General features: G+C 41.9%; 2 protein-coding genes across 2 annotated transcripts in view; one reads left to right on the forward strand and one right to left on the reverse strand.

The window, feature by feature from the left end:
* Positions 1 to 14,902, reverse strand: part of LOC136884017 (uncharacterized) — a 44,640-nt gene extending 29,738 nt beyond the window's left edge. The window contains exons 1-2 of the mRNA XM_067156017.2: positions 14,822 to 14,902; positions 5,806 to 6,109 (exon numbers count right to left, since the gene is read on the reverse strand). Coding sequence (XP_067012118.2) covers positions 5,806 to 6,109; positions 14,822 to 14,902 — 385 coding nt within the window. The remainder of the gene's footprint in view (positions 1 to 5,805; positions 6,110 to 14,821) is intronic.
* LOC136884016 (L-lactate dehydrogenase) overlaps positions 1 to 26,716 on the forward strand; it is a 425,048-nt gene that overhangs the window by 14,684 nt on the left and 383,648 nt on the right. The window lies entirely within an intron of this gene.

Genomic DNA, 26,716 nt, shown 5'->3' on the forward strand with positions numbered 1-26,716 from the left:
GACAAAAACCCGGTTGGGTGAAGCTTATGCTGATTGTGGCATACAACTACGAGGGGGTTATTCTTACGCATGCTGTGCCTGAGGGACAAACCGTCAACAGTGACTACTATTGCCGATTTCTTGAGCGACATCTGCGTCCGGCTATGCTGTGCAAACGTCCACGTTACTGCGAGACGATCTCCATACTGCGTTGCATGTCGCAAACAATATGAAGCTCGTATTGCAACGGTGGCATTGGGAGGTCCTGGAACGCCCTCTGTACTCATTAGACACGAGTCCTTGTGACTTCGACCTGTTTCCGAAGTTGAAACACAGTCTAACATATATTAGACTGTGGTTGAAGTAACCCCTCCAAGGCCGCCGATTTTCTGACGTGGCATTTGTACACCGCGCAGTAGGGCGCTCCATCTCTGTCATCAGCAGGGACGCCTTGCCGACGGTCCCCGACGGCTTCCCTGTATTTGGCAAAAGGTAACAGACTTTGCGGGAGACTACATTGAAGGAATGTAATGCAATTGTACTTGTTAGTTCATTAAATATTGCGTTCTATCAGTATTGCCACTTGTTCATTCATAGCTGTCGTATTTGCCCGTCATATGGGACGACTGATAGAATACACTAGTACCATTTTCTATACTGGACAGCCATCCTTTATGAACAGCAATCAGAGAGAAAAATGGAAGGGGTCTGACACTTCGATAAAATTAAAGTATCGGTCGAAGAAAGACAAGGGCTTCGAAGGGTGCGAAAACTGAAGACTCCCTAGGCCTCGAATGCTCTAATATCGTCCGGGTCGGGAAAGAACAAGATTTGACCAAGGGAGGTCGGATAGGATAGATGAAGGTTAGAAGCCTGGCATAAGTAAATGGAAGCTATGCCAAGACAAAGCTAGGGGAAGAAAGGGAGGGGTCAAAGTTGGATATAAAGTATCTGGAGGATATCGGAAGGAAAAATGAGCTGAACCGAGCCGTAGAAGATAGAGAAGATCAATAAGGTGAAGACTTGAGAGCATGAATCAATGAGTATATTATCCTTCATATTTACTTGCTAATGTTAAGTCATTTTGACATTTTATAGGTCATTTTATGAGCATTTATTATGTCATCAAAATACGCGCTCTGTTCACGACTCATCCATTTCTTATGCCAATATTTATATTCCTCGACGAGATAGTTACCTAGTTGTACTTTCTCTTAAAACAATAATCACCACCACCACTACGAAACTTACCTCTCGCCAACAATTAGAGCAGAAAGGGCTGATTCTGTTGATTTAATCTTTCAATGTCTCCACCTTCAGCACCTTAGTATCCATCATGACATCAAGCTCACCCTCCTGTTTGTCTAGATCGCTTTCAGCGCAGCTGCAAGAGGCCAGCCGTGTCTTGGGACGCCTTAAACCTTAGCGGACAGGACAGGCAACACGGAGAGGTATTACCTTGCAACTCAAATTATACGTTTTATACAGCCCGACTAAGAATTTCTCTTCTCCAAATATCCCCTTGAGGAGAGAGCCGACCGCCATTATTAGACTGCACCGTCAAATTAGAAGAGGATTGCTCACCCGTTATTCACAAGTGCTTTTGGGAGGAGTTGGAGAATGATAAAATAACCATCGCACGCGACGTATGTACATTGTACTTAGCGAAATAATACCATACATTTCAAGCTTCCTTTTAATTGAGTCATCATCTATTAAGAATGCTCATCTCATTAAATTATGTGGAGCGGCTACCGCCACCGCTTGAATTTTATTACCATATTAATATGCAATTCTTTTGATTCCCAAACTAACATTCACTACGTAACGATGAAGTGGCCCAAAAGCGTGTTTCCTTTTCTCAATTCCACGAACTTCCACGGTTGTTTCAAGACAGACTGTAAATAAGACGTTTATCTCCATGCTTAGAGTTGAGGGTTCGATTCTCAAACAGTTGGCAGACATTTTGGAGCGCTTAAAGGCGACAGACCTCTGAATAGATTTTTTAATGACAGCATTCCAGCACAACTTGTGAGACAATGGTGTGTTGACTTTGATATCTCGGTAAGTCGAAGGACTTACTTTTGTCTGGATGAATTTGACAAGTCGTAGATCATTCCTGCTGTGCAGAGATTACGTAATGTAGTGAAGGAGAAAATTAATTTCCCTGGAACGAAAGTGAAATTTTGAGAATTTGGAAAGGAATGAGTAAGAATTATTGCTGATTGCATTTTGAACATTCTATAAGTTTACATATAATTTCAGACTGTCTGCATTTAAAGCGAATAACCTTATGAGTACAAGAAAAAATATAATTATTTTATGTCCTGTGCCGGTTGACTCTTCATTGTAGGCGAATACAGCTCTTTCTTACCTTAGTCCCCTCATCGTCCTTTAGCTTGCACAAATCAAATGTAAACACTCCACTAGCGACCTCACGTCAAAACGGCAATGATTCCTGAAAGAGGTAGGTGTAATATCTTAATAAATTCTGGTGTTACCAGGATAGTAACCCGAAGGCCAATCTTCAACACTTGTATATGACGGGTGAGCAGTCCTCTTCTAATTTGGCGGTGACGATGAGATGTTTTTACAACAAATACGACAAATGTTGAGGAGGGATGTGGCAAGCATAATCTATACTACGAGTATTAATAAAACTCAGATGGTGTATGTCTGCTTGTTTGTTTGTTCCCGATAGGCTCGAAAACTAAAGGGCCGATTGAGCTGAAATTTGGTACGGATATGGCTTGAAATCCCGAGTCACGTAAGGGATACTTTCGATTTTGATGTCTTTCTCTGTTTCGAACTAGTGGGGGATTTTACAGGGTCATGTCCCAAATTTTGGCAATTTTTCCCCTACATCAACGAAAATAATGGGTAATGGTCGGCCTTATCGAAAAATGAAGTGCACCATGTGGCAATGAAATTACATTTTCTACAGGAAACGTCATATTCATTTTCTTGGTAACTGTAACGGTTTTCGAGAAAATTCAGTTTTTTTTTCTGTGGTAGCCTTCGCTAACGAATAGGCTACTCATTTCGCACGTAAGAAGGGGCCACGTGGGGCCATGTGGGGCCATGTTCGTTATCATTCGTGTAAAGTCGTTATTCGTTTGCTAACAGACCAGGTGAAGAATGTGCGCGCCATTCTACGGAAAGCGTGGGGAGGCTACAGTTGTATTGTTGAGAGTGCTAAGCGTGCTCATAGGACTGCTGAGGGTTGTAGTTAATTTATTCAGCCATTCGTCACTGAGTTTATCATTCACATTTCATTTTGTCATTAACCAATTTAATCCTTGCTATCGAGCAAGTGGCTAGGGTCACAGCTTGCATTCGAGAGATAGTGGGTGCGAGCCCCACTGTCGGCATCCCTGAATATGGTTTTCCGTGGTTTCCCATTTTCACATCAGGCAATTGCCGTGGCTGTACCTTTATTAAGGCCACGGTCTCTTTCTTCCCACTCCCAATCCTTTCCTATCCCATCGTCACCATAAGACCTGGACGTTTGGCGATCACGTCATTACCCCAACTAGCCCGGAGGCCACTGACCAGGTATCCTGAGCCAGATTTTACTTACCATAGGGGAACCTGTTCTTTTCTTGCGAGCTTCCCGTTCAAATGGTGTCCACGTCCAAAGTTGCTTAGCTTCTCACGTGATTCATTATTTCAAAATGGCTTCACCGTTGAGTTGAACTATAATCCCGTGTGGGTTGGGGTGGTAGAATAACACCCATGGTATCCCCTGCTTGTCGTAAGAGGCAACTAACAGGGGCCTGAGAGGCTCCTAACTTGGGAGCGTGGATTGTGACCACGGGGTCCTTGGCTGAGTACTGGCTTTGATTCCACTCACTCAGGTCAGGCTCATCACTTTCATCTATCCTACCCGATCTCCCTTAGTCAGCTCTTGTTCTTTTCCGACCCCGACGCTATTACGCGTGGAGCCTAGGGAGTCTATTTGTTTTAGGCCCTTGGCGACCCTTATCTCTTTGGCCAATACCTTCATGCGCTATTACGTATGGAGGCCTAGGGAGTCTTTCATTTTTTACGCCCTTGGCGACCCATATCTTTCTTTGGCCAATACATTCATTTTTCGATCCCTTCCATTTTTTCCCTCTGATTAGTGTTGTATAGAGGATGGTTGCCTAGTTGTGCTTCCTCTTAAAACAATTTTACATTGTCATCACATGACAGGGAGGTGGCTTACGGCCTCAGAACTAATGTGCTGAATAGCGGCTCCAGTTTTTGCCAGTAGACATTTGTGCTAAAAAGTCCGTATGGGAGTATCTCAGAGTCGTACTGTGTAGATTTAAATATTGTCCCACCGAGCGAATCTCACTACCGACAGCCCTGAAGATGGTTTTCCATGGTCACCCATTTTTATCAGGTAAATGCTGGGGACATACCTTAATTAAGCTCACGGACGCTTCCTTCTCAATTCTAGCCCTTTCCATCCTTGCTTCACCGAAAACCTTCGACGTCTTAGTGCGACGGAAAAAAAAAAAAATTGCCCCACTTATAATGAGATTCAGCACAGATTGCATTATTGGTCCGAATCCTGTTAAGAGCAGTCCAAGTTTTTCTCGGTAGATTAAAATCAGGTGTAGAACTGTTTCTCTTCCAAATTGAAGGCGGTGTTCACCCTCCATGCTTCTTTGTAGTGGTCATTTGTAGAGCCCTGCGCGGATATACAAAATATTATCTGAATATTGCAACTATTTAACTAAGTTAGGCCTATATTACATCCAAGGTATTGAAACGGATAGATCTGTTAACATAACACAATAGGCCTGATATCTGGCACCAGACCCCCTGCAGTGCCAGGTTTATGACGGATTTCCTCTTGCGACAACTACCGACGTATTGTGCGGTTCTCTTTCGGAAACTTTGTTTCTTCCTTTCACTAATTCCCGGCAAGAGCCAGTTAGGCTTGGGTCAGATTTACGGGTTATTGGACTCAAGGCTCTTTATATATCGCCATTCTCCCACACCAATGTTAAGGATCGCCTCACCACAAGCAAAAATACGAGTAACTGCATGAATTGTATGAAAGACTGACTTGTGGAGATTTATAGAGTAGTATATACCTGAGTGAAAATCAGTAAACATCATTATTTAGAAATCATCAGCAAAATTATCCGCACTGCCATACAGTTTGCGTTCGCCAAGACATCAACTTCTCAGATATCCGCAACTGTGCAGGGCTCTAGCCATTTGCATCAAAATGGCTCCTTGTTAATCTCTGGACATAACAGATTGGCGGATATATTTTATCACCCTGACAGAAACGCCACTGATATACGACGACACGGCAATCTTGATACGGGAAACAGAAAATAGGAAAAATGAAATGGTGTATGGCTTTTAGTGCTGGGAGTGTCCGAGGACATGTTCGGCTCGCCAGGTGCAGGTCTTTCGATTTGACGCCCATAAGCGATCTGCGCGTCGTGATGAGGATGAAATGATGAAGACGACACATACACCCAGCCCCCGTGCCAGCGAAATGAACCAATGATGGTTAAAATTCTCGACCCTTCCGGGAATCGAACTCGGGACCCCTGTGACCAAAGGTCAGCACACTAACCATTTAGCCATGGAGCTGGACAGAAAATAGGAAAAAATACCCCATGATGGTCGCGAACGCTCTATGGAGAGATGGCACCAGAAGACTATCTAAACACTGTTTGAATCTGAAGAGGAAGCACCTGGCTCGTGATATTTTGTTGTATTCTTGGTTAATTGTGGGTCTGGCGATCCCCTCTCAAGACAAGAGGATCAGTCCAAGATAAGATATATTAATTCTCAGAGCACAAATAAATAACGAACCTTTGGAGGCGTCTCCAGGGAAGAGCCCTCCGCGGTCATGCCAAGCCCAGGTACAGAGATCACAGGTGGTGAGCCCGTCCGGCGTGGCGTGATCGTCCAGGAATTCTGGTCGTGGAGGTGGCGGCACGAACGAGCTGGACCACAGACCGCCCTCGCCGTCCAGCGGCAGGGAGCGAATAGCGTCTTCCTCTACGGCGCCAGCCCACCAGTCCGTCGCAGCGCCCGAGTTGTTCTGTAGCTCGTTTCTTCCGACAGTCACCGATGCCGTCGAGAGCGCCACTAGTAATGGTAGCACCACGGCCGCCTGAAAAAAGTAAGGAACTTTAGTGACATACGGTGAAAACTGAAATTAAATGTGTCACCTTGGTGACGGTTAATAATATTTATGATTGTTGTTTATTAACCTCCTGGAGCCTTTTGTCCTCAATTGAGGATACTGACTTTTAAAAAAATAGGCTTTTAACGTAAGTTACTGAATGCTTTTACTGAATTGAGACTGAACCGAGGACACTCCCGGCTGCCACCTAGCTGTGATATTTTGAACTGCTCCGCAGAAACAAGGGTATGAGTCTAGAACAGAGCTGTCCAACCTTTTCATGTACTGGGGCCAATCTGACCTTTGGATGTGGAACTGCGGGCGCCGTTCGATAATTACAATAATAATAATAATAATAATAATAATAATAATAATAATAATAATAATAATAATAATGAAATGTATGGCTTTTTTTAGTGCCGGGATATCCCAGAACGGGTTCGGCTCGCCAGGTGCAGGTCTTTCTAGTTGACACCCGTAGGCGACCTGCGCGTCATGATGAGGATGAAATGATGATGAAGACAACACATACTCCCAGCCCCCGTGCCATTGGAATTAACCACTTAAGGTTAAAATCCCCGACCCGGCCGGGAATCGAACCCGGGGCCCTCTGAACCGAAGGCCAGTACGCTGACCGTTCAGCCAACGAGTCGGACAATAATAATAATAATAATAATAATAATAATAATAATAATAATAATAATAATAATAATAATAATAATAATATAAAACATGCAGGCTAATAATGACTGGATATTTTAAACACTTATGGATAACTACAGTAGCACACTGCCTCTTATGACAATACAATCCGAATTCAACTGAGAACTCCCTGAAATTATCTGTTCCACAGCAGATGCTTTGAAAGAATGTTGAAAAGGAAGGATTGATAAAACATTCACAATTCGATCGCTTCATGGAAGGTGTTCTGAAAGGTAAATACCAAGTGTCGATATACTGACTTCATCCCTCAGCCTTTCTGTACAACACCTGGCACTCAACAGGAAGCAACGATTAAAATGTACAGAGCTGTCACAGCTACACGGTGTACTGTACTCCTAAAGCACGCAACACCTGAGAGAATATTCTGAACTATCAGAGGGTGTGGTCTGTGAAATGAGTGCAGCTAAAACTATGAACAGAAAGAGGAGGATCACAATTGTTGGAATGCCAGAGAAAAAAATAATTGATAACGATTAGTTGTACGCTCAAAAATAATCCTAAACGTTTAACTATGGGTTAAGTTGATGAAATGAAATCTACATTTGGAGGGCGCTAAAAAATGTATACTGCTGGCGCCGCGTTGGACAGGCCTGGTCTAAAAGGCCGTGAACATCCGTCGAGATGGCTGGCCGAGGAAAACATCAATGCAAATGTTTAAGACGTAATTGTGAACTATTTGAAAGATAATATTAAAATGTTGCTATTTTATAGTAATTTTATGAATATTAGGTAACACTCGAGGTGAAATGCTGTACTGGAAGGCCTGAGTTGTAACTGCCCTCAATTGTGGATATTAGGCCCTTATTGATTAAAACACTGGGCGACATAGGCTAGAAATCGCACCTCGGATGTTACGTTAATTAACTGTAATTTTCTCATAACAAAGGTTAATTAACCATTTTAGTTATTGTAATTTCACAGACGAAACACTCCAGAGGATTTTCTTCTAAATGCTGGAGAATATGAATAACTCTGAATATGAATGAGCTTCCTATTTCTTTCACGCATTGACACATACTGTATATTCCACGAAGAGTCACAATAAATATGTGACCTTGGATCGGATGTCCTCGAACGAGGACGTTTCATTCGAAATAAAAAGCATGGAAACATGCTTCAGAATTAGCAATAGCTATTTCAGAAGCTTAGCTTCATTGCGGTGATATTATTTATATATTTAAAAAAAAGCGAAGTTGCAAAGAATAAGGGAGTCATCCCGGTAACTCTAATCTGCTGGTCTCCAATCACGAGACTTTAAAATGTGTGTGTCAATCCAAGTGCCAAGCAAAGAAGAAAAAAGTCCTTTATAACTCTACATGTATTTATTTACTGTTTATTTACTGTTGTACTGTTGTTTATGAACAAAAAAAATTACTATCAGTTATTATTTCTAAAGAATTATTGATACTTCAAACTTTAAATATTTGTTAATCTGTGGATAAAACATTCTTAAAATGTAATCATCAATATGATAAGCCCTGTTTGGGTGTCAATTTAGGGTGTTTTCGAGATTTTAAGACTCCTAGTACCATTGGCTGACATGCGCTAAAAACAGTGTAACTTCTTCGAAGTGGTGAAAGCACAATGTTGTTGGTATCGTTAAAAGTGTCACACGACGTTTGATTCACACATGCATAATATCAGCTGCTAATGGAAAACCGTACCTACAGGAAAAGTTATCGTTGAATCCTGCGGAAATCAACACCTTCCGAATAGGAGGATAATCTATACGAGAAGTTATATCCCACAAAAATGGTCATCGACATAGTTCACAGAATGTACAAAACAGGTTGTTCTCCTATAATTAGTGTTAAGAGGCGCTGATAATTCAGTTCTTTTGTCCCGTCAAACATCAATCACCACCATCACACTGTCGTCAGAATGCTCCTTTGCTAATGCTGTATAGTTACGATCCTTAAAAGATGGACGGGTCGGGAAGGAAGACTTAATGACGACAAAAACAAATTTTAAAAAAATCTCCTATTCAGAAGGTACCTCAAGTAATATGTCATACGCAGGACCAGTGTTGTAATATGAACAAATATTCAAATCACATTCTTGCTGTGGACTTCCCACGCACTGAACAACCTGACACAGTAATTGGATAGCACAGCTTGACTAATCCGATTTTCTAGATCATAAAGATTAGCTGTTAGCTGGGGCTGGGGCTTAGCACGTCACAATTTACGAGCACATTTAACACGTGTGAGGAAACAAAGCTCATCGACTATGTAAAACCCAGCCTCCTTTACTTATGTACAAACGCCCAAACTACATGAAAATACTTTTCCATCTCATGTCTTCTCTCTACAATCTCTAGGACATGATCTATAGAAATATGAATAATTTGAGTTTCCCAAAATTCTGTAGGATAAATTTTGTTTTTCGTATAATTGTTTTGCTACCTTTTGGGTTTGAGTTCAAACGAGAAGGCATTTGTCATCAATTTTCTAAAACACCAGATCCTGTAGAAGTAAAACCCTGTGAGAATAGAGCATAATCGGTAACTCTGCTCATTAACCACCAGAAAGACACGACGTCTGAGGAATATTTTTCTAGTTTCAGATGGTAATGATGATTGCTGTTTTATGCATCGAAGTCACAGGCACCTTATTTTAAATATTCCTTTGAATATACTTTGATTAACTGAAGTTGATGACATGTTAAGAGGGAGCTCAAAGAGGTGGATGCTCTCGTTTTTGTCCGTGCCACGATAATCTTATCCATTTCCAAGAATTGAAGAAGAGTGGCCATAGTTGTGAAATCAATGAGTCTTCAAGACTCCAGCACGAACTGCTACAATAGAATCAATCTTTATTTCACGTAGTTAGTAAAAAAGGTTTAATTTGACTACATTTTTAAATAGATCCCCGCCCATGCCACAACAGTTCAAATCTCAACACAAATATTTTCACTCTCATGCTTCCGTTTTTTCAAGCGTAAATTTTGCAGGTGGGTAATACGTTTAAAGATATCTTCCACATTCAGATACCATACTTCAATAAGTAGTACTAATGCATATATTCTTGGGAGAGTATTTGACAACTAAAGTAGTGGAAGTTTAATAAACTATTCAAGATAGTAAATATTACATCAAATCAGAAAAGAAAGTACTCTCAGCAATCTGTGAACATCATTCGAAACAACTGACATTGAACAGCTCGTAATTTACAGGTTCCTGTTGGCAACTGCTGTGAAAAGTTAAGGATATAGGTCACTATGCAGCAAATATTCATTGAAATGCCTTTGGAAAATATGTAAAAGTACGTAGAAGAACAAAATAACTTTAAGAAATTTGACTGCGTGTTGTAGACTTACGCGGTCGATCAGCCTCTGTGGATTAACTAAGCATCTTCGCAATCCTCAGTGGTAGATGTCGGACGCGAAACCTGAAGGGGTTGTGGGTTCGGTTTCTGCCGTTGACCGTTTAGCCATTTTTGTTTTATACTCAGCAACGACGTAATAAGCTGAAAGTCTATTTAAAGTAGCCTACAATGTTCACATGTGAGATATTTCTGGTATTCGCCAATGGTGAACGGCACAACTGTGATTCTCTGCCCACGCTACAAATTCTACTGTGACCATGACCTGAAGAGTTCATTATCAATTCCTGTTCGAGACTATTTTAGTACAATACCGAACGCATATTCTCACGGCTGAATTTGAACTACAATCCTGCAAGTGGAACAATGGATAGTCGACCTTGACGACACCCAGTTCAGGACTGTTGGAAACCGGAGCTCAATATACTCCATAGCGAAACCTGTCACTGTTCTCTCACCAGAATTGGCATTTCCTTTCATGCTTTCTTCATCGCTAGTCAACTGACTACTGTATTTGACAATTTCTCACACTGAGACAAGGTACCGTCGTCAGTTCCCTTTCACAGCTCTACAAGCCGCAACATTCTAAATTCAAACAAGAGAAAAGAAGAAAGACTGCCTTATCTGTCAAGTCTGACGAAGCAGTGGAAAAATCTGTCATGTAAACACCCGAAAATTGCCAGGCCCAGCTACGGAAGTCTGTCTACAGAAATGGGAAGTAATCGAGTAAAAATAATCACATTACTTGCAACGATTACGTTCTTAGCAAATTTGACTTCATGAACTAAAAGGAACACTAAGAGATTAAAGAAAGGAAAACCGCATGAGAACAATCTTAGGGCCCAGAATTAAAAAAACAGGGAATACGTTACCTCCGAAAAAAATCCAACTCGGAAATATATTTACAAATATCTAAACGTACTGATAAAATGGGACTGCAACGAATTCCATTTTTAAGCCATTTGGAAAGAATGAATAACAACAGACTTACTTATCGAATACACAAATTTTTGCAAATCAAACGAACGAGATCAAAATGGTATAAGCAAGTAGAGAAGTACCTCACTGAATTAGGATCACTAAATGTGCAGGATACCGAGCTCGATAGCTGCAGTCGCTTAAGTGCGGCCAGAGTCCAGTATTCGGGAGATAGTGGGTTCGAACCCCACTGTCGGCAGCCCTGAAGATGGTTTTCCTTGGTTTCCCATTTCCACACCAGGCTGTACCTTAAGTAAGGCCACGGCCGCTTCCTTCCCACTCCTAGCCCCTTCGTGCCCCATTGTTGCCATAATACTTATCTACGTCAGTGCGACGTAAAGCAACTTGGAAAAAAAATCTGCAGGATAGAAATGTGAAATTGTTCACACAAGGGATTTGAGGAAGATGAGAAAAAACTACACTACGTACCTGGGCGGAGGAACAGAAGTTAAAACAATCGACGAAAATGAAGAACTACTGGACAAGGAAAAAAGCTCAGCAAATGTTGATTCCGCGTGTTCGTAAGTGACCCATTCGCGCAGAAGAACTAAAAGTATAATTGTTACTGTCTGTGTCCAGTAATCGTTACCTTCTAGTACTGATATACATTGCTGGAAGCAGAAATGATAAGGAAGGTTTTTTTTTCTCTCTTTTCAGTTCTACTACAGCAGAACCAGTAGCTTCACCAGTTTTGGATGAGGTATTTTCTTACCTCTCCAGCACTTTCAGACATCATCCTTTTTCCAACGATATTCTTAAAATTAAACAAAGGTAGTTTTCACGTGCTCCCGTAGGGCGTCTTATCAGCAAATGCGAAGATGTACTTCCCCTCCAAAAAGCTCGAGGCTTTGTGATGGGAATTCTAAGTATTAATTATTGTATTTGTAAAGTAAATGCCGGGCTGAGTGGCTCAGACGGTTGAGGTGCTGGCCTTCTGACTCCAACGTGGCAGGTTCGATCCTGGCTCAGGTCGGTGGTACTTGAACGTGTTCAAATATGTCAGCCTTGTGTCTGTAGATTTACTGGCACGTAAAAGAGCTCTTGCGGGATACAATTCCGACACACTAGGCGTCTCCGAAAACCGCCAAAAGTAGTTAATGGGACCTAAAACCAATATTATTATTATTATTATTATTATTATTATTATTATTATTATTATTGTAAAGTAAATGGCTAATTATTTGAAACGCTACAAGTCATTAACTAAAAAACTGACTGCAACTTCCAAGCTATCATATTTTATTTATTTATTTATTTATTTATTTATTTATTTATTTATTTATTTATTTATTTATTTATTTATTTATTTATTTATTTATTTATTTATTTATTTATTTATTTATTTATTTATTTATTTATTTGTCTCTTTGAAAGTACACAGGCAGTAGGACTTCTTTTAACACACCACTTATAATACATATGTAAGAAAAAGAAATAAAACATAAAAGCAATAAAAATAAAGACAAAGAAGAAGAATGGAAAGAAGAAAACAGATAACAATGAAAACCTACAACCTGTTATCCAGTCTTTGACAGGGTCAGGGATGTAATGAATGAACCATATATAGGCCATTATTACAATGACCGGGCGAGTTGGCCATGCGGTTAGGGGCGCGCGGCTGTGAGCTTGCATCCGGGAGATAGTTGGTTCGAATCCCACGGTTGGCAGCCCTGAAGATGGTTTTCCGTGGTTTCCCATTTTCACACCAGGCAAATACTGGGTCTGTACCTTAATTAAGGCCACAGCCGCTTCTTTCCAACTCCTAGACCTTTCCTATCCCATCGTTGCCATAAGACCTATCTGTGTCGGTGCGACGTGAAGCCACTAGCAAAAGAAAAAATAATTATTGCAATGGGGTCGCCACTCCCAAGGTGATCCCCCTGTGGGTGGGGGCGGTAGAATAACACCCACGGTATTTCCTGCCTGTCGTAAGAGGCTACTAAAAGGGGCCCCAGGGTCTCTGAAATGTGGAGCGTGGGTTGGCGACCACGGGGCCCTTAGCTGAGTCCTGGCATTGCTTCCACTTACTTTGCAAGGCTCCTCACTTTCATCTATCCTATCCGACCTCCCTTGGTCAACTCTTGTTCTTTTCCGACCCCGACGCTATTAGGTTTGCGAGGGCTAGGGAGTCTTTCATTTTCACGCCCTTCGTGGCCTTTGTCTTTCTTTGACCGATATCTTCATTTTTCGAAGTGTCGGACCCCTTCCTTTTTTTCCTTCTGATTAGTGTTATATAGAGGATGGTTGCCTAGTTGTACTTCCTCTTAAAACAATAATCACCACCACCACCACCACTACCACCACCACCACCACCACCACCATCCCAAGGTGATCATTAATGACTGATAAATGCTATGAAATGATAATGGAGAGTGTTTCTGGAATGAAGGATGACAGGGAAAACCAGAGTACCCGGAGAATAATCAGTCCCGCCTCCGCTTTGTCCAGCACAAATCTCACATGGAGGGACCGGGATTTGAATCACGATATCCAGCGGTAAGAAGCCGACGCGCTGCCGTCTGAGCCGCAAAGGCTTCCCAAGAAAACAGATATAACAGAGAAAATAATGATCCAATGTACGTCAAGGATATTTCTATACCATCTCACGTAGTCTCACCTAGTGACGATAGCCAATTGATGTCTCTATAAAAAAATACACAAAAATTAATAATATATTTTCCTTGCAAACTTTGGTATTGTTACAGCCTAAAGCTTAAAAAGAAAATATCAGTGCTTTAGGACTAGCGTTCTGCAAAGGAATTGTATTATTACTGTTTACTTGTTTAAAAAGTAAAATGTAATTGTAATTGTATAAAATACTTCTCAGGTATCTGTAATTCATCTCAATGACTTTTTTCTTGTTCACTTTCGATCAGTTTATTATTATTATTATTATTATTATTATTATTATTATTATTATTATTATTATTATTATTATTATTATTATTATTATTATTGGGCACTGTTTAGCAACAGTGGTAGTAGGTATTGACGATATATTCTAATAAATAAATCGACAATAGAAACAACCATGCGCTACTTTTTATTTATTTATTTATTTATTTATTAAATATAATGCATATAAAATGTATAATTATTATACTGAAGGTAATATACAAAATAATATTAATGTAAATGAAACGTATTTTTTAAAAAAATCGAGTAATGTTTTGTACTTTTCTGCTCGCAGACGGTCACTAGTCGTTAGCCTAAAATCCTTTGTCGAAAATGTGCCGGTGTTTCGGCTGCCCCAGGCTGAGCTTGACACATGCCTGATGTGAGGGTAGCTCTGATGGGTAAGTGGGGTTCACAATATCATCACTCTGCAGCATATGGAACACTGGAAGTGTGGATCCCGTCTGAAACGTAACCACTTAATGAACCTGTCGGAGATCGTGAACACGTCCCACATTGCACCTTTTGAGGAAATTGGCGGTGGAAAAAACATTAATTTTTTGGCTCCGTTGGACAGCTGTTGGCTGAAACCCCCCTGCTATCATGGACGAGTCATTAAACATGGCCTGCTGTGAGGTGAGAGAGGGGGAGCTTGCTTTGCTACCCATTATTTTAGTGAGGTGGAGGCGGGGCCTATTGTAGCCGGCCTTGAGCTGCCAACACGATACAGACATCTTCATCTCGGCAACCAAGAAAGTGAGAGAGAAAACCACTTCATTACGCGTTCACTGAACTCCTGAGGCCCTGGACTACCTGCTGGTCCCGGTCCCGGCTTCTCATCTCCAGTAGCAAGCAGAGGCATATATCACAGACAGATTATCACCAAAATCAAATCAAGTTTGGCGGGAAACGAAAAATCTTTCGTCAGAGGTGGTGGTTATTGTTTTAAGAAGAAGTACAACTGGGCAACCACCCCCTATATAACACTAATCACAGAGAAAAAATGAAAGGGATTCGATACTTCGATATATGAAGGTATCGACCAAAGAATGACAAGGGCCACGAAGGGCGTGAAAATGAAAGACTCCCCAGGTCTCGAGGGCTCTAATACCGTCGGGGTCGGAAAAGAACAAAAGTTGACCAAAGGAGGTCGGATAGAGTAGATTTAAGTAAGAACCTGGCACAAGTAAGTGGAAGCAATGCCAGGACTCAGCTAAGAGTCCCGTGGTCGCTAAACCACGCTCCCAAGTTGAGATCCTCTGAGGCCTCTTTTAGTCGCCTCTTACGACAGGCAGGGGATACCGTGGGTGTTGTTCTACCTCCCCAACCCACAGGGGGATCCTTACTCAGAGTCTCCTACCCAACATTTTGGTGGTAATCTTCTTCTTACGCCACTTTCGTTACACCCTAATGGGGAAGGAGCCGTGTCGCACACCCCCCCGAGGGGGATCCGCATCCACAGTATCCCCTACCTGTCGTATGAGGCAACTAAAAGGGGCCCCAAGATTCTTGACTTAGGAGCGTGGGCTGGCTTCTACGGAGCCCTTACCTGAGTCCTGGCATTGATCTCAAGCCCCTCACTTTCATCTATCCTATCCGACCTCTCTTGGTCAACTCTTGTTCATTTCCTACCCCGACGGTATTGAAGAGCATTCTAGGCCTAGAGAGTCTTTCAATTTCACGCCCTTCGTGGCCCTTCTCTTCCTTTTGGTCAATACCTTCATTTTTCGAAGAAAAGGACCCCTTCACTTCTCTCTCTCTGAATAGTGTTAATAGATGCGCTGGCCTTCTGACTCCAACTTGGCAGGTTCGATCCTCGCTGACAGAGTTACTCGTGCGTAAAAGAGCTCCTGCGGGACTAAATTCTGGCACCTCGGCGTCTCCGAAAACCGTAAAAGTAGTTAATGGGACCTGGAGCCAATAACTTATTACTGTTAGTGTTAATAGAGGATGCTTACCCAGTTGTACTGCCTCTCAAAACAATGATCACCACCACCACTACTCCAATCTGTTCGTCGTAATCATAGCTTGGTCTACTCCTGCCCTTCACCCCCTGTGGGTGGAGACGGTAGAATAACACACACGGTATCACCTGCCTGTTGTAAGAGGCGACGATAGGGCCCTAGGGACTCTTAACTTGGGAGCGTGGGTTGTGGCCACGGGGCCCTGAGCTGGGTCTTGGCATTACTTCCACTTACTTGTGCCAGGCTCTTCACTTTCATCTATCTTATCCGACCTCGCTTGGTCAACTCTTGTTCTTTTACAACCCTGACAGTATTAGGTTGCGAGGCCTAGGGAGTATTTCATTTTCACGCACTTCGTGGCCCTTCTCTTCCTTTTGGCCGATGCCTTCATTTTTCGAAGTGTCAGATTCCTTCCATTTTTTCTCTCTGATTAGTGTTAATAGAGGATGGTTGCCTAGTTGTACTTCCTCTTAAAACAATAATCACCACCACCACTACCACTCTGCCCTTCTTACCGGCTCCTCTTCCCTCAAAAACCATCTGAACAAGTCCTGGGTGTCTTTACACATGTCCTATCATTTTGTCTCTTCTTCTGGTCAAATTTCGCCAGATCGTTCTCCTCTCAGCAATTCGATTCAGTATTTCTTCATTCGTGATTCGATCTACCCATCTCACCTTCAGCATTCTTCTGTAACACCACATTTCAAAAATCTCCTGTGGGTGGGTGTGGTAGAATAACACCCATCGTATCCCTTGCCTATCGTAAGAGGCGACTAAAAGGAACCCCAGAGGCTCTTATCTTGGGGGCGTGGGTTGGCGACTACATGGTCCTTAGCTGAGTCCTGGCATTGCTTCCACTTACGTGTGCCAGGCTCCCCACTTTCATCTATCCTATCCGACCTCGCTTAGTCAACTCTTGTTCTTTTCTCACCCCGACAGTATTAGGTTCCGAGGCCTAGGGAGTCACGCCCTTCGTGGCCCTCGTCTTTCTTTGGCCGATATCTTCATTTTTCGAAGTGTCGGACCTCTTAGATTTTTCCCTCTGATTAGTGTATGGATTAAAACAATAATCACCACCACCACCGCCACATTTCAAAATATTCTATTCTCTTTCTTTCTGAGCTCCTTATCGTCTATGTTTCACTTCCATACAATGCCACGCTCCAGACAAAAGTCTTCAAAAACATCGGTCTAATTCCTATATCAATGTTCGAAGTGACCACATTTCTTAAGAGAGGCCTTCCTTGCTTGTGCTATTCGGCATTTTATGTTTTTCCTACTTCTGCCATAAATAGTTGTTCTACTACCCAAGTAACAGTATTCATCTACTACTTCCTTCCAAGACTTCCTTCGTAATCTGAAATTTCCTACATCACCTGAATTTGTTCGGCTGCACTTCTTTGCTTTATTTATTTATTTATTTATTTATTTATTTATTTATTTATTTATTTATTTTCATATCGTACTTCTTCAAGACTGTACTCATACCATTCAGCATTTTCTGCAGATCTTTTGCAGACTCAGATGGAATAACAATATAATCGGCAAATCTCAGTTTTAATATCCTCTTCTCGGATTGTGATTACTTTTCTAAATTCCACTTTGATTTCCTTTACCACCTGTTCTGTGACCTATATCGAGTTTAAAACATTACATTACAAAAATTAGCTGAAACAACAGGTCTCACGGTTTCCTTTGAAAAGAACTGGAGTAATGATGTCTGGCTGACATAATACCACCGCATTTCTTGACACCCAATAAAGAAATATAAAACGTTGCATTCATTTTAAGTATCTTGGAGAGATCATAAGAATAGATTTTAGTTCCTACATTTTAATGTGTCTGTCCATTTTATTTACATATTGGTTTCACGGTTATTGTTAACTGGAACAGTTTTACAAAAAAATACACTTTCTCTTTCACCCTAACGGTTTAAAACCCTGGGAATTTGTCATTCTCACACCTACCTTGCCCCTTTCCTTTAACGGTCCGTTTCTTTCGTTGAAGGGTTGAATCTCTTCCTCTTTATATCCTAAGGCTGAGGTTATGAAAGACTGTAAATAGTGTTGTTTTCTCCTAAACAAAAACCATCACCACAATAAGTTCGCCTGGTGGCTATAGTCGTTAAGGCAAATCTTAAAGGTCTGACAACATGGTCAGCTGGTTCGAGTCCCGTTGGTGGAACCCGCTGTGGGTGGGGCTGGTAGTCAATGCCTGTCGTAAGAGTCAACTAAAAGGGACCCCAAGAGCTCTCAACTTAGGAGCGTCCGTTGGCGACCACGGGGCCCATTAGATGAGTCCTGGCATTGGGTCCACTTACTTGTGCTAGTCTTCTCACTTTCATCTATCCTATCCGACCTCCCTTGGTCAACTCTTGTTCTCTTCCGACCCTGACGCTATTGGGCACCGAGGGTTAGGAAGTCTTTCTTCTTCACGCCCTTGTGAGGCCCTTCTTTGGCCGCAGGCTTCCTTTGGCCGATACCTTCAATTTTCGAAACGTCGGAATTCTTCCAGTATTTCTCTGTGATTAGTGTTATATAGAGAATGGTTGCCTAGTTGTACTTCCTCTTGAAACAATAATCACCACCACCACCACCACCACCACCACCACCACCATCATTACCACTCCCGTTGGTGGAAAATATTTCACCATCAGAACGTTGGCCGGCAAGTTAGGAGAGGTGGTGGCACACAATCTCTAATTAGTAGAACGCGTGCCAAAAGCTTGGGTTCAATTCCAGACCTCTACGCAGTGATACGGAGTGAGGGCTTATGACGTTGTTGATAGTGATTCGTCTGTGAGATGGGGACGTTCAGCCCCGAACAAACCCCTAGGTGTTATTCGACAGGAACAGGTTTCACCCTCTCCTTACCTCACTATTATCACCATCACACACACACACACACACACACACACACACACAGAGAGAGAGAGAGAGAGAGAGAGAGAACCTGAACCAGGCCTCTCCGGAGGGCCACTCACCACAATTTTTCACTTAACGCTTTATGATTCGTTATACAAATAGAGACTTCTAGAAAACCCAAAAGAATTTATTACGAGATCAATGGAAGCCGTTCGTATAGATGGACAGATATCTAAGGTCACGAACTGTCAGTATACCGAGAAAAAAAATTGGAATTACTTTGTGAAGAAATGTATGAGAACCTTGCATTCATCGACTACTGAAAAAATAGAAAAAATCGTGTGAGAAGTATAACTTATTGAACTTGTTCTTTTTTCACTAAGGCCCCGTAGGTTGGGTACTAGATACCTCTGTGTAATAAGATGGCTTTTGTAAGTAGTGCCTTGTAAGGCCAGTGATTATTGGATTTTCATACTGTGTTGCCTGGAATAGGCTTGAGAACTGAGAGAGCGTCAGCTCTTTTCGTGTATTGTAAGAATGCCTCTGGGAGGCTTGATATTGAAAATTGGGAGCAAGTGCTCCATGTATTAGGGGATTTCTGCCCTTTGTGTAAAATTGTAATCTTTTATAAAGGTGAGCTAGGAGCTCAAAATTGTAAAACTAGGGGCTTATAGCCCAAGTGTGTTAAAATTCTGAAGTCTTGAATCTTTCTAAGTCTCGTTTCTAAATTGCTATGTCATTGTTATTTCACTAACTTGTTTAAATTTTGTTGTTTCAAGAAAATATAACCTTTGTTAAAATTTTAAATTAACTTTGACTTTGTAGTTAGACCCATTCATCCCGGCACCTTCTTTCACCTCTGCTGATCCATGGGTAGCCCCGTAACAATAATAATAATAATAATAATAATAATAATAATAATAATAATAATAATAATAATAATAATAATAATAATAATACAAGAAGCAATTCAGTCTCTGGAAAAGCTTCATGCAATTGGATCTAAAACTGGACTCCAAATCTCATATGAGGAAATTCTAAACATAAAGGGATCTCCTCGATACTTAGACAAAGAACATCTGGTTACTCAGTTTGGCAAAATCCCTCAGGTAAATAATTTCAAATCATCCAACCATCCGGATGAATTCATGAAGTAAAGAGAGAGAATTTCTTCTAAATTATAAAAGCTTATAGAGTCACACGGAACCTGCACACTGAACACTAAAATGAAACATTATAAAACACTGCAATTAAGTCTGAAGCAGTATATGCATCAGAAATTTTGACCATTGGAGGCAGATCACTAACTATAACTTTAGAAAATAAGAATGGAAAATCTTTAGAAAAATCTTTGTCTCAATATGCATAGGAGAGTGGATGAAAAGGAGGTCTCCTGAATTATACAAGCATTCTGAGAAAATATCAGACAGTATTAGAAAAATACGACTTAAATTTTATGGCCATATTCGAAGAATGTCCAATGAAAGGCTTACCAGAAGGATATTTAACTATGCCTCCTCACTAAAAGTGAAGAATAATTGGATAATCGAAATCGAAAAAGACCTTCAAGAAATCAGCTTAAGAGGTGAAATTATATGGAACAGGTCAAGCTATAGAACGTTGGTGAACAAACAAAATTTTGTTGAAAACCCATAGATGAAAACCACCACTGCATGTACGGAAGAACGGAAGAAAAAACACAGCGAGTGGATGAAGAGATTCTGGTAATAGAAGAAAACAAATTCATCTGATAAATAAGTTAAATCGCGCTCCTTAGTTGGACAGAACGTTGTATAATAATAATAATAATAATAATAATAATAATAATAATAATAATAATAATAATAATGTATTTGCACTTCCAGTGGAGACTTTGCCCCGACGAGCGCATTCTTAAGCAAATTGTTCAAGAAACGTAAGGAATAACATGCCTCATCTGCTCTTGAGATCTTGCTTAGATTAAGAAACGTTTCGTGACTCCCATGATAGACAAGAGTTAAACGCACAAAACCAAGAGGTTAAAAGTTGTCTGCTTGATTGATCTTTCCCGGCACACAATAAGAATTCTGGCGCTGTCTCGGATGAATGGCCAGAAGGCCAGTTCTTGCTTCAGAATGCACTGTGCACGTGCACAAGCACTTATTATTATTATTATTATTATTATTATTATTATTATTATTATTATTATTATTATTATCATCATCATCATTATTTTTATTATTTAAAAATATGCTAAAAATATGCCCAATTATAGACCGCTTGGAACCCAAAACTAAGGTACAGTATTTTTCTTTTCCATTTCTTCCCAGAACTTCTTCATACATCGGCTGATCGCTTGCTTCTGATCCTCCGATAATACTGTCCGAGATTGACGTCGAATTTGCAAAAGAGACAACCCCGCAGAAGTAATCAGTCACCGGAAGGCCACCCTGTTATTTATGATGTCATTTGCGATCTTCAGTCTTTGAATATCCCATCGTATCTCTTCCAGCCAACCGGTGGTGTGTTTTAATGTGGAGATGTAATCAAAAATCTTTTTAGTTAACCTGTCGTTGTTCATTTTGTGAAGGTGCTTAAAATTGTAGTTTTCGTCTTTTAACAAGTGTCTGTAATTTTCTCCAGACTGAGGTAGAGATCTTCATTTTTTCTCTTCATCCAAATATCTATACTTTTTGGGGGTCCCAAAATGTTACTAAATTATTATTATTATTATTATTATTATTATTATTATTATTATTATTATTATTATTATTATTATTATTATTATTATTATTATTTCCGGGTGAGTTGGCCGTGCGGTTTGGGGCGCGCAGCTGTGAGCTTCCGTCCGGGAGATAGTGGGTTCGACCGCACTGTCGGCAGCCCTGAAGATGGTTTTCCGTGGTATCCATTTTCACACCAGGCAAATGCTGGGGCTATACCTTAATTAAGGCCACGGTCGCTTCCTTCCCACTGAACAGAAGTATCCTTGCTATTTGCTGTCGGTGGTTGCGGTAAGTGGCGCTGTATAGAAGTATCCTTGCTATTTGCTGTCGGTGGTTGCGGTAAGTGGCGCTGTATAGAAGTATCCTTGCTATTTGCTGTCGGTGGTTGCGGTAAGTGGCGCTGTATAGAAGTATCCTTGCTATTTGCTGTCGGTGTTTGCAGTAAGTGGCTGTATAGAAGTGTCCTTGCTATTTGCTGTCGGTTGTTGCGGTAAGTGGCGCTGTATAGAATTATCCTTGCTATTTGCTGTCGGTGGTTGCGGTAAGTGGCGCTGTGTAGAAGTATCCTTGCTATTTGCTGTCGGTGGTTGCGGTAAGTGGCGCTGTATAGAAGTATCCTTGCTATTTGCTGTCGGTGGTTGCGGTAAGCGGCACTGTATAGAAGTGTCCTTGCTATTTGCTGTCGGTGGTTGCGGTAAGTGGCGCTGTATAGAATTATCCTTGCTATTTGCTGTCGGTGTTTGCGGTAAGTGGCGCTGTATAGAAGTGTGCTTGCTATTTGCTGTCGGTGGTTGCGGTAAGTGGCGCTGTATAGAAGTATCCTTGCTATTTGCTGTCGGTGGTTGCGGTAAGTGGCGCTGTATAGAAGTGTCCTTGCTATTTGCTGTCGGTGGTTGCGGTAAGTGGCGCTGTATAGAAGTATCCTTGCTATTTGCTGTCGGTGGTTGCGGTAAGTGGCGCTGTATAGAAGTGTCCTTGCTATTTGCTGTCGGTGGTTGCGGTAAGTGGCGCTGTATAGAAGTATCCTTGCTATTTGCTGTCGGTGGTTGCGGTAAGTGGCGCTGTATAGAAGTATCCTTGCTATTTGCTGTCGGTGGTTGCGGTAAGTGGCGCTGTATAGAAGTATCCTTGCTATTTGCTGTCGGTGGTTGCGGTAAGTGGCGCTGTATAGAAGTGTCCTTACTATTTGCTGTCGGTGGTTGTGGTAAGTGGCGCTGTATAGAAGTGCAGAGTAGGTTTCGGCCTACAAGTAGCCACGGCTGGTCCGTGGTCCGACAGCTCGCTCTCTGACCGACGAACCGAGCAGAGGAAGGGTGGCCACGGCTCTACAGTGGCTCTACGCCTCTGTATTCGGGACACGTAGCGGGGCTATCCTAAGAATGGTTTTCCGTGGTTCTCCTGCACTAAGGCGAATGCCGGGACAGCTCCTAGTACAGGCTAAGGTCGCCAACCCCCTCGCCATCTCCGATCATCTCCTTCATCATAACAAATCTGACCTGAGAAACGGCATTACCGTCTAGGAGGCCCGCTTCTCCTTCAGGGGAGGAATGAAAACATTGAGTAGACTATTAATAGTAGTAGTAGTAGTAGTAGTAGTAGTAGTAGTAGTAGTAGTTATTTGTCACACATTTCTCAAATAGTTAGTAATCACTCATCAGCTGCTGTTATTTTGCGGCCACGAACCTACTACGCTGGCGCAGCAGGGGGAGAGGTGATGCTCCCACGTGGCGCGTCCCAGGTGGCGGATAGGGAGTCCTAACCGGCTTGCCGGCGGACTTGAAATAAAATAGCTCTCGCGGACCAAATCACACAACCCCCTGTGGGTGGGAGACGCAGACGAAGAATACACCCACGGTATCCCCTGCCTGTCGTAAGAGGCGAATAAAAGGGGGCGACCAAGGGATGATCGAATTAGAACTATGAGACTACTTGTAATTAGTACCATCACGCAGGGGACACTGTGGGTCGCTTTTACTTGCGCGTAGTACCACTATGTTAGGTACACAGTAGGTTTGTGATTTTTAGCAACAGTGTGTGCTTTCGGCTGGGTTTTACAGTACCTGTGATTTGTACCACTATATGAGCGACACTATGGTTCTGCATTACCCACAGTGTAACACCACGGGATAGTACGAGTCCCTGTTGTTAGTACACCTATGTGAGGAACACCATAGGTTTGCGTTGCCTGCAAATGGCGCCGCAATGTGAGAAACACCATAGGTCTGTGCGCATTACATTACCTGTGAGTAGTACCATAATGTGTGGAATACCGTGAGTCTACGCTACTTTTGATTAGTACCGCAACATGACAAATACCATGGTTCTACTTTCCTAGCGATGAGTACCATAATGAGGGGCCGATGGCCTGGATTTTGAACCCCTTTAGATTACAAGAATCATCGATTCAGTATTGTGCTTTAGAAGCAGTCCATTGGTCAGTAAAACTATTGTTTAAGGCTAGTTTTTGGGAATGTGGGGCATTGCGGGTCGGATCCACTAATTGTTTTAAATTCATATCCGTCCATTCATTCTTCGTCCTCACGTTTTGAATTCTGATCAGTGGAGGCCTGTGGGTGGGAGCGGTAAAATGACACACACGGTATCCTCTGCCTGTCGTAAGAGTTAACTAAAAGGGGCTCCAAGGGCTCTGAACTCTGGAGCGTGGGTTGACGACCATGGGGCCCTTAACTGGGCCCTTGCATTGCTTCCACTTACTTGTGGCAGGCTCCTCACTTTCATCTATCCTTTGCGACCTCCCTCTCTTTGTCATATGAACCATCATATTCAAACTGCTTCACTCTCTGGCTTTTAGCCTTCACGTTAACACTGCTATGAATTCAAAGCAGAATCTTAAAGTAATTAATCGTTGAAAATGTTTGAAATGAAGTATATTTTCAAAACAGTATTGCGATCGAGATTTCAACTGTATCTTAGGAACAGTTCAAGAATATCGTGATCATTATTAGAGGTAATAATATCCTTCAATAAAAACTGGACAGGCTTGGACTGCCAAACCACAATATAATTATTCAAGATGTCTTCCTTTCCACTAAATAATTGACATAGGTTTAAATAATCAGACATCGCACCCTGGTTTTCTGTCCCACGAGTGAACACGAAAACAAACCACGGAGTTTGTCAAGTTAACGCGTTTAGCGTTGCGATTTCAGCAGTTATCTACAACTAAAACTTCTTATCTGCGATCGAAACTAAGATTTTGGGAACTTAAGGATTATCTCCAACCTTGATCTATCGACATTGTCACGCTACTCGATAAGATATACGAGAAATACAGATATTATATGAACGATGCTGTCAGGTGGAGCCTCGTTCCCTGTGCGGTCCGTCCCCACTAGATATAAGATGCATATCCAATAATGTCCCCAGCGGAGGCGATAATGAGATTCATCAACAAGCCGAGAACTCGGGTGCAGAGCTTTTCTTAGCAACTGTTAAGGTGAGCTCTGGCCCGAAGACCGATCCGTGTTCTGACACGAGCCAGCAATGTTCTCTTCGACTGATGGGAGGTATCATGGCGTACAATATTGTACTACATGAATTCTCTCTTCCTTCGAGAGGTAATTCATTGCCTCGTCCTGCCAGAACTGCGCGTCGTATGTCTCGACTAGTTGGTGAATCTCTTCTTGTGGTTGATCGCCACGCTGAGTTGGGGGCGTGGTTGGGGCCCCCTGTGGGGGGGGGGGTTGTTGGGGCCCCTTGAAATACACCAGCTAACCATCGCGGATGGAGCTCTGGGTGTTATGTGCATCATAAAATATGAAGGTAATGTACAATGTGTAGCTATATAAAAACATGAAGGTATGTCCGGAAGTGTGAATGTAATGTAGAATGTGCAGCAAATAAAAAATACATTGTATGTTCTTGTCTCCTTGTGTGCGTATACAATAGCCGTGATCATTAGGAGTAATAATATCCTTCAGTCAAAACTGGACAAGGTTGGACTGCCTAATAACCACAACATAATTGTCCGAGAGGTCTTCGTTTGACGAAATTAATAATCGACATATTCAACTAAGTGAAATGAAATAACTTCGAAATCCAAAGAATGGCTTTATCGTAATCACAAAGACGCACACACGAGATGTTGTCAATTATATACACTGTTTTATTTACAAACTAGCAAATGTACCCGTGCTCCGCTACGGTATTCTACATGGTATACGGATATCGAAGTAAATACTGTACGAGCAGTAAATAAGATTGTTTTAAAATTGCGTGTCTCTTAGCGTTATCCGAGAAATAGCATGGGGAGGTCTCTATGCGTTGTTTCCAATATAAATTGTGGGTTGTGGAGTTGTGATAACGGCAGGCTCACTTGCCTACTGCCATTCACAATCGAGTTGGAATGTTCGATTTGGGGAGTTTTCGTTACAATGGCAGGGCCTCTTTCCTACTTCCAGACATTACAGTTGAGGAGTTTTTATTATAATGGCAGGCAACTTCCCTACTACCAGTCAAAGATGAGTTGTGCACTTATCATTATAATGACAGGCTCATTTTCCTGCTGCCAGCCAGCTTACTGCCAGTCATACAGAGTTGGTGAGTTTCCATCAAAATAGCAGGCCACTATGCCTAATGCTAGTTACATTTTAGATGGGTACATTTGTTTATAATGGCGAGTACCCTGGCCTACAGCCAAACACAATCGGGTAGGGGAGTTTTGAACAAAACTGCATGCTCCCTTGCCTTCTGCAAGTCAAATCGAGAAGTGAAATATTCATTACAATGGTAGGCCCTCCTTACTAATGCCAGTTACACAGAGCTGGAGAAGGACCCCATTCCTACTGCCAGCCAAAGTCGGTGTGGGGAGTACTGATTACAATAGCTACAAATCGACCTCAGTGAATATATATAGATCGACATACGAAAGTATATGCATGTTTACAATATTGCAGACCTTCATTTCTGCTGCTAAACGCTACGTCATATCGACAAAGGATTGTACCATAAGACGCAGTATTTAGCGGCCTAAATGGCTGGTCCTATGATATTTTCTCGCATCTCATCTCTTCAAGGGTCAGATTGAGTTAGAAACGTTGAACAGGGTGAAATTTATGTAAGATTATCTTACATTGCACGGATAATTATGTGACGTAGCATTTGGCTCACATATGGGTACTGG

The sequence above is a fragment of the Anabrus simplex genome, chromosome 12 (genome assembly GCF_040414725.1).
Source record: "Anabrus simplex isolate iqAnaSimp1 chromosome 12, ASM4041472v1, whole genome shotgun sequence".
NCBI classification, from domain to species: Eukaryota; Metazoa; Arthropoda; class Insecta; order Orthoptera; family Tettigoniidae; genus Anabrus; species Anabrus simplex.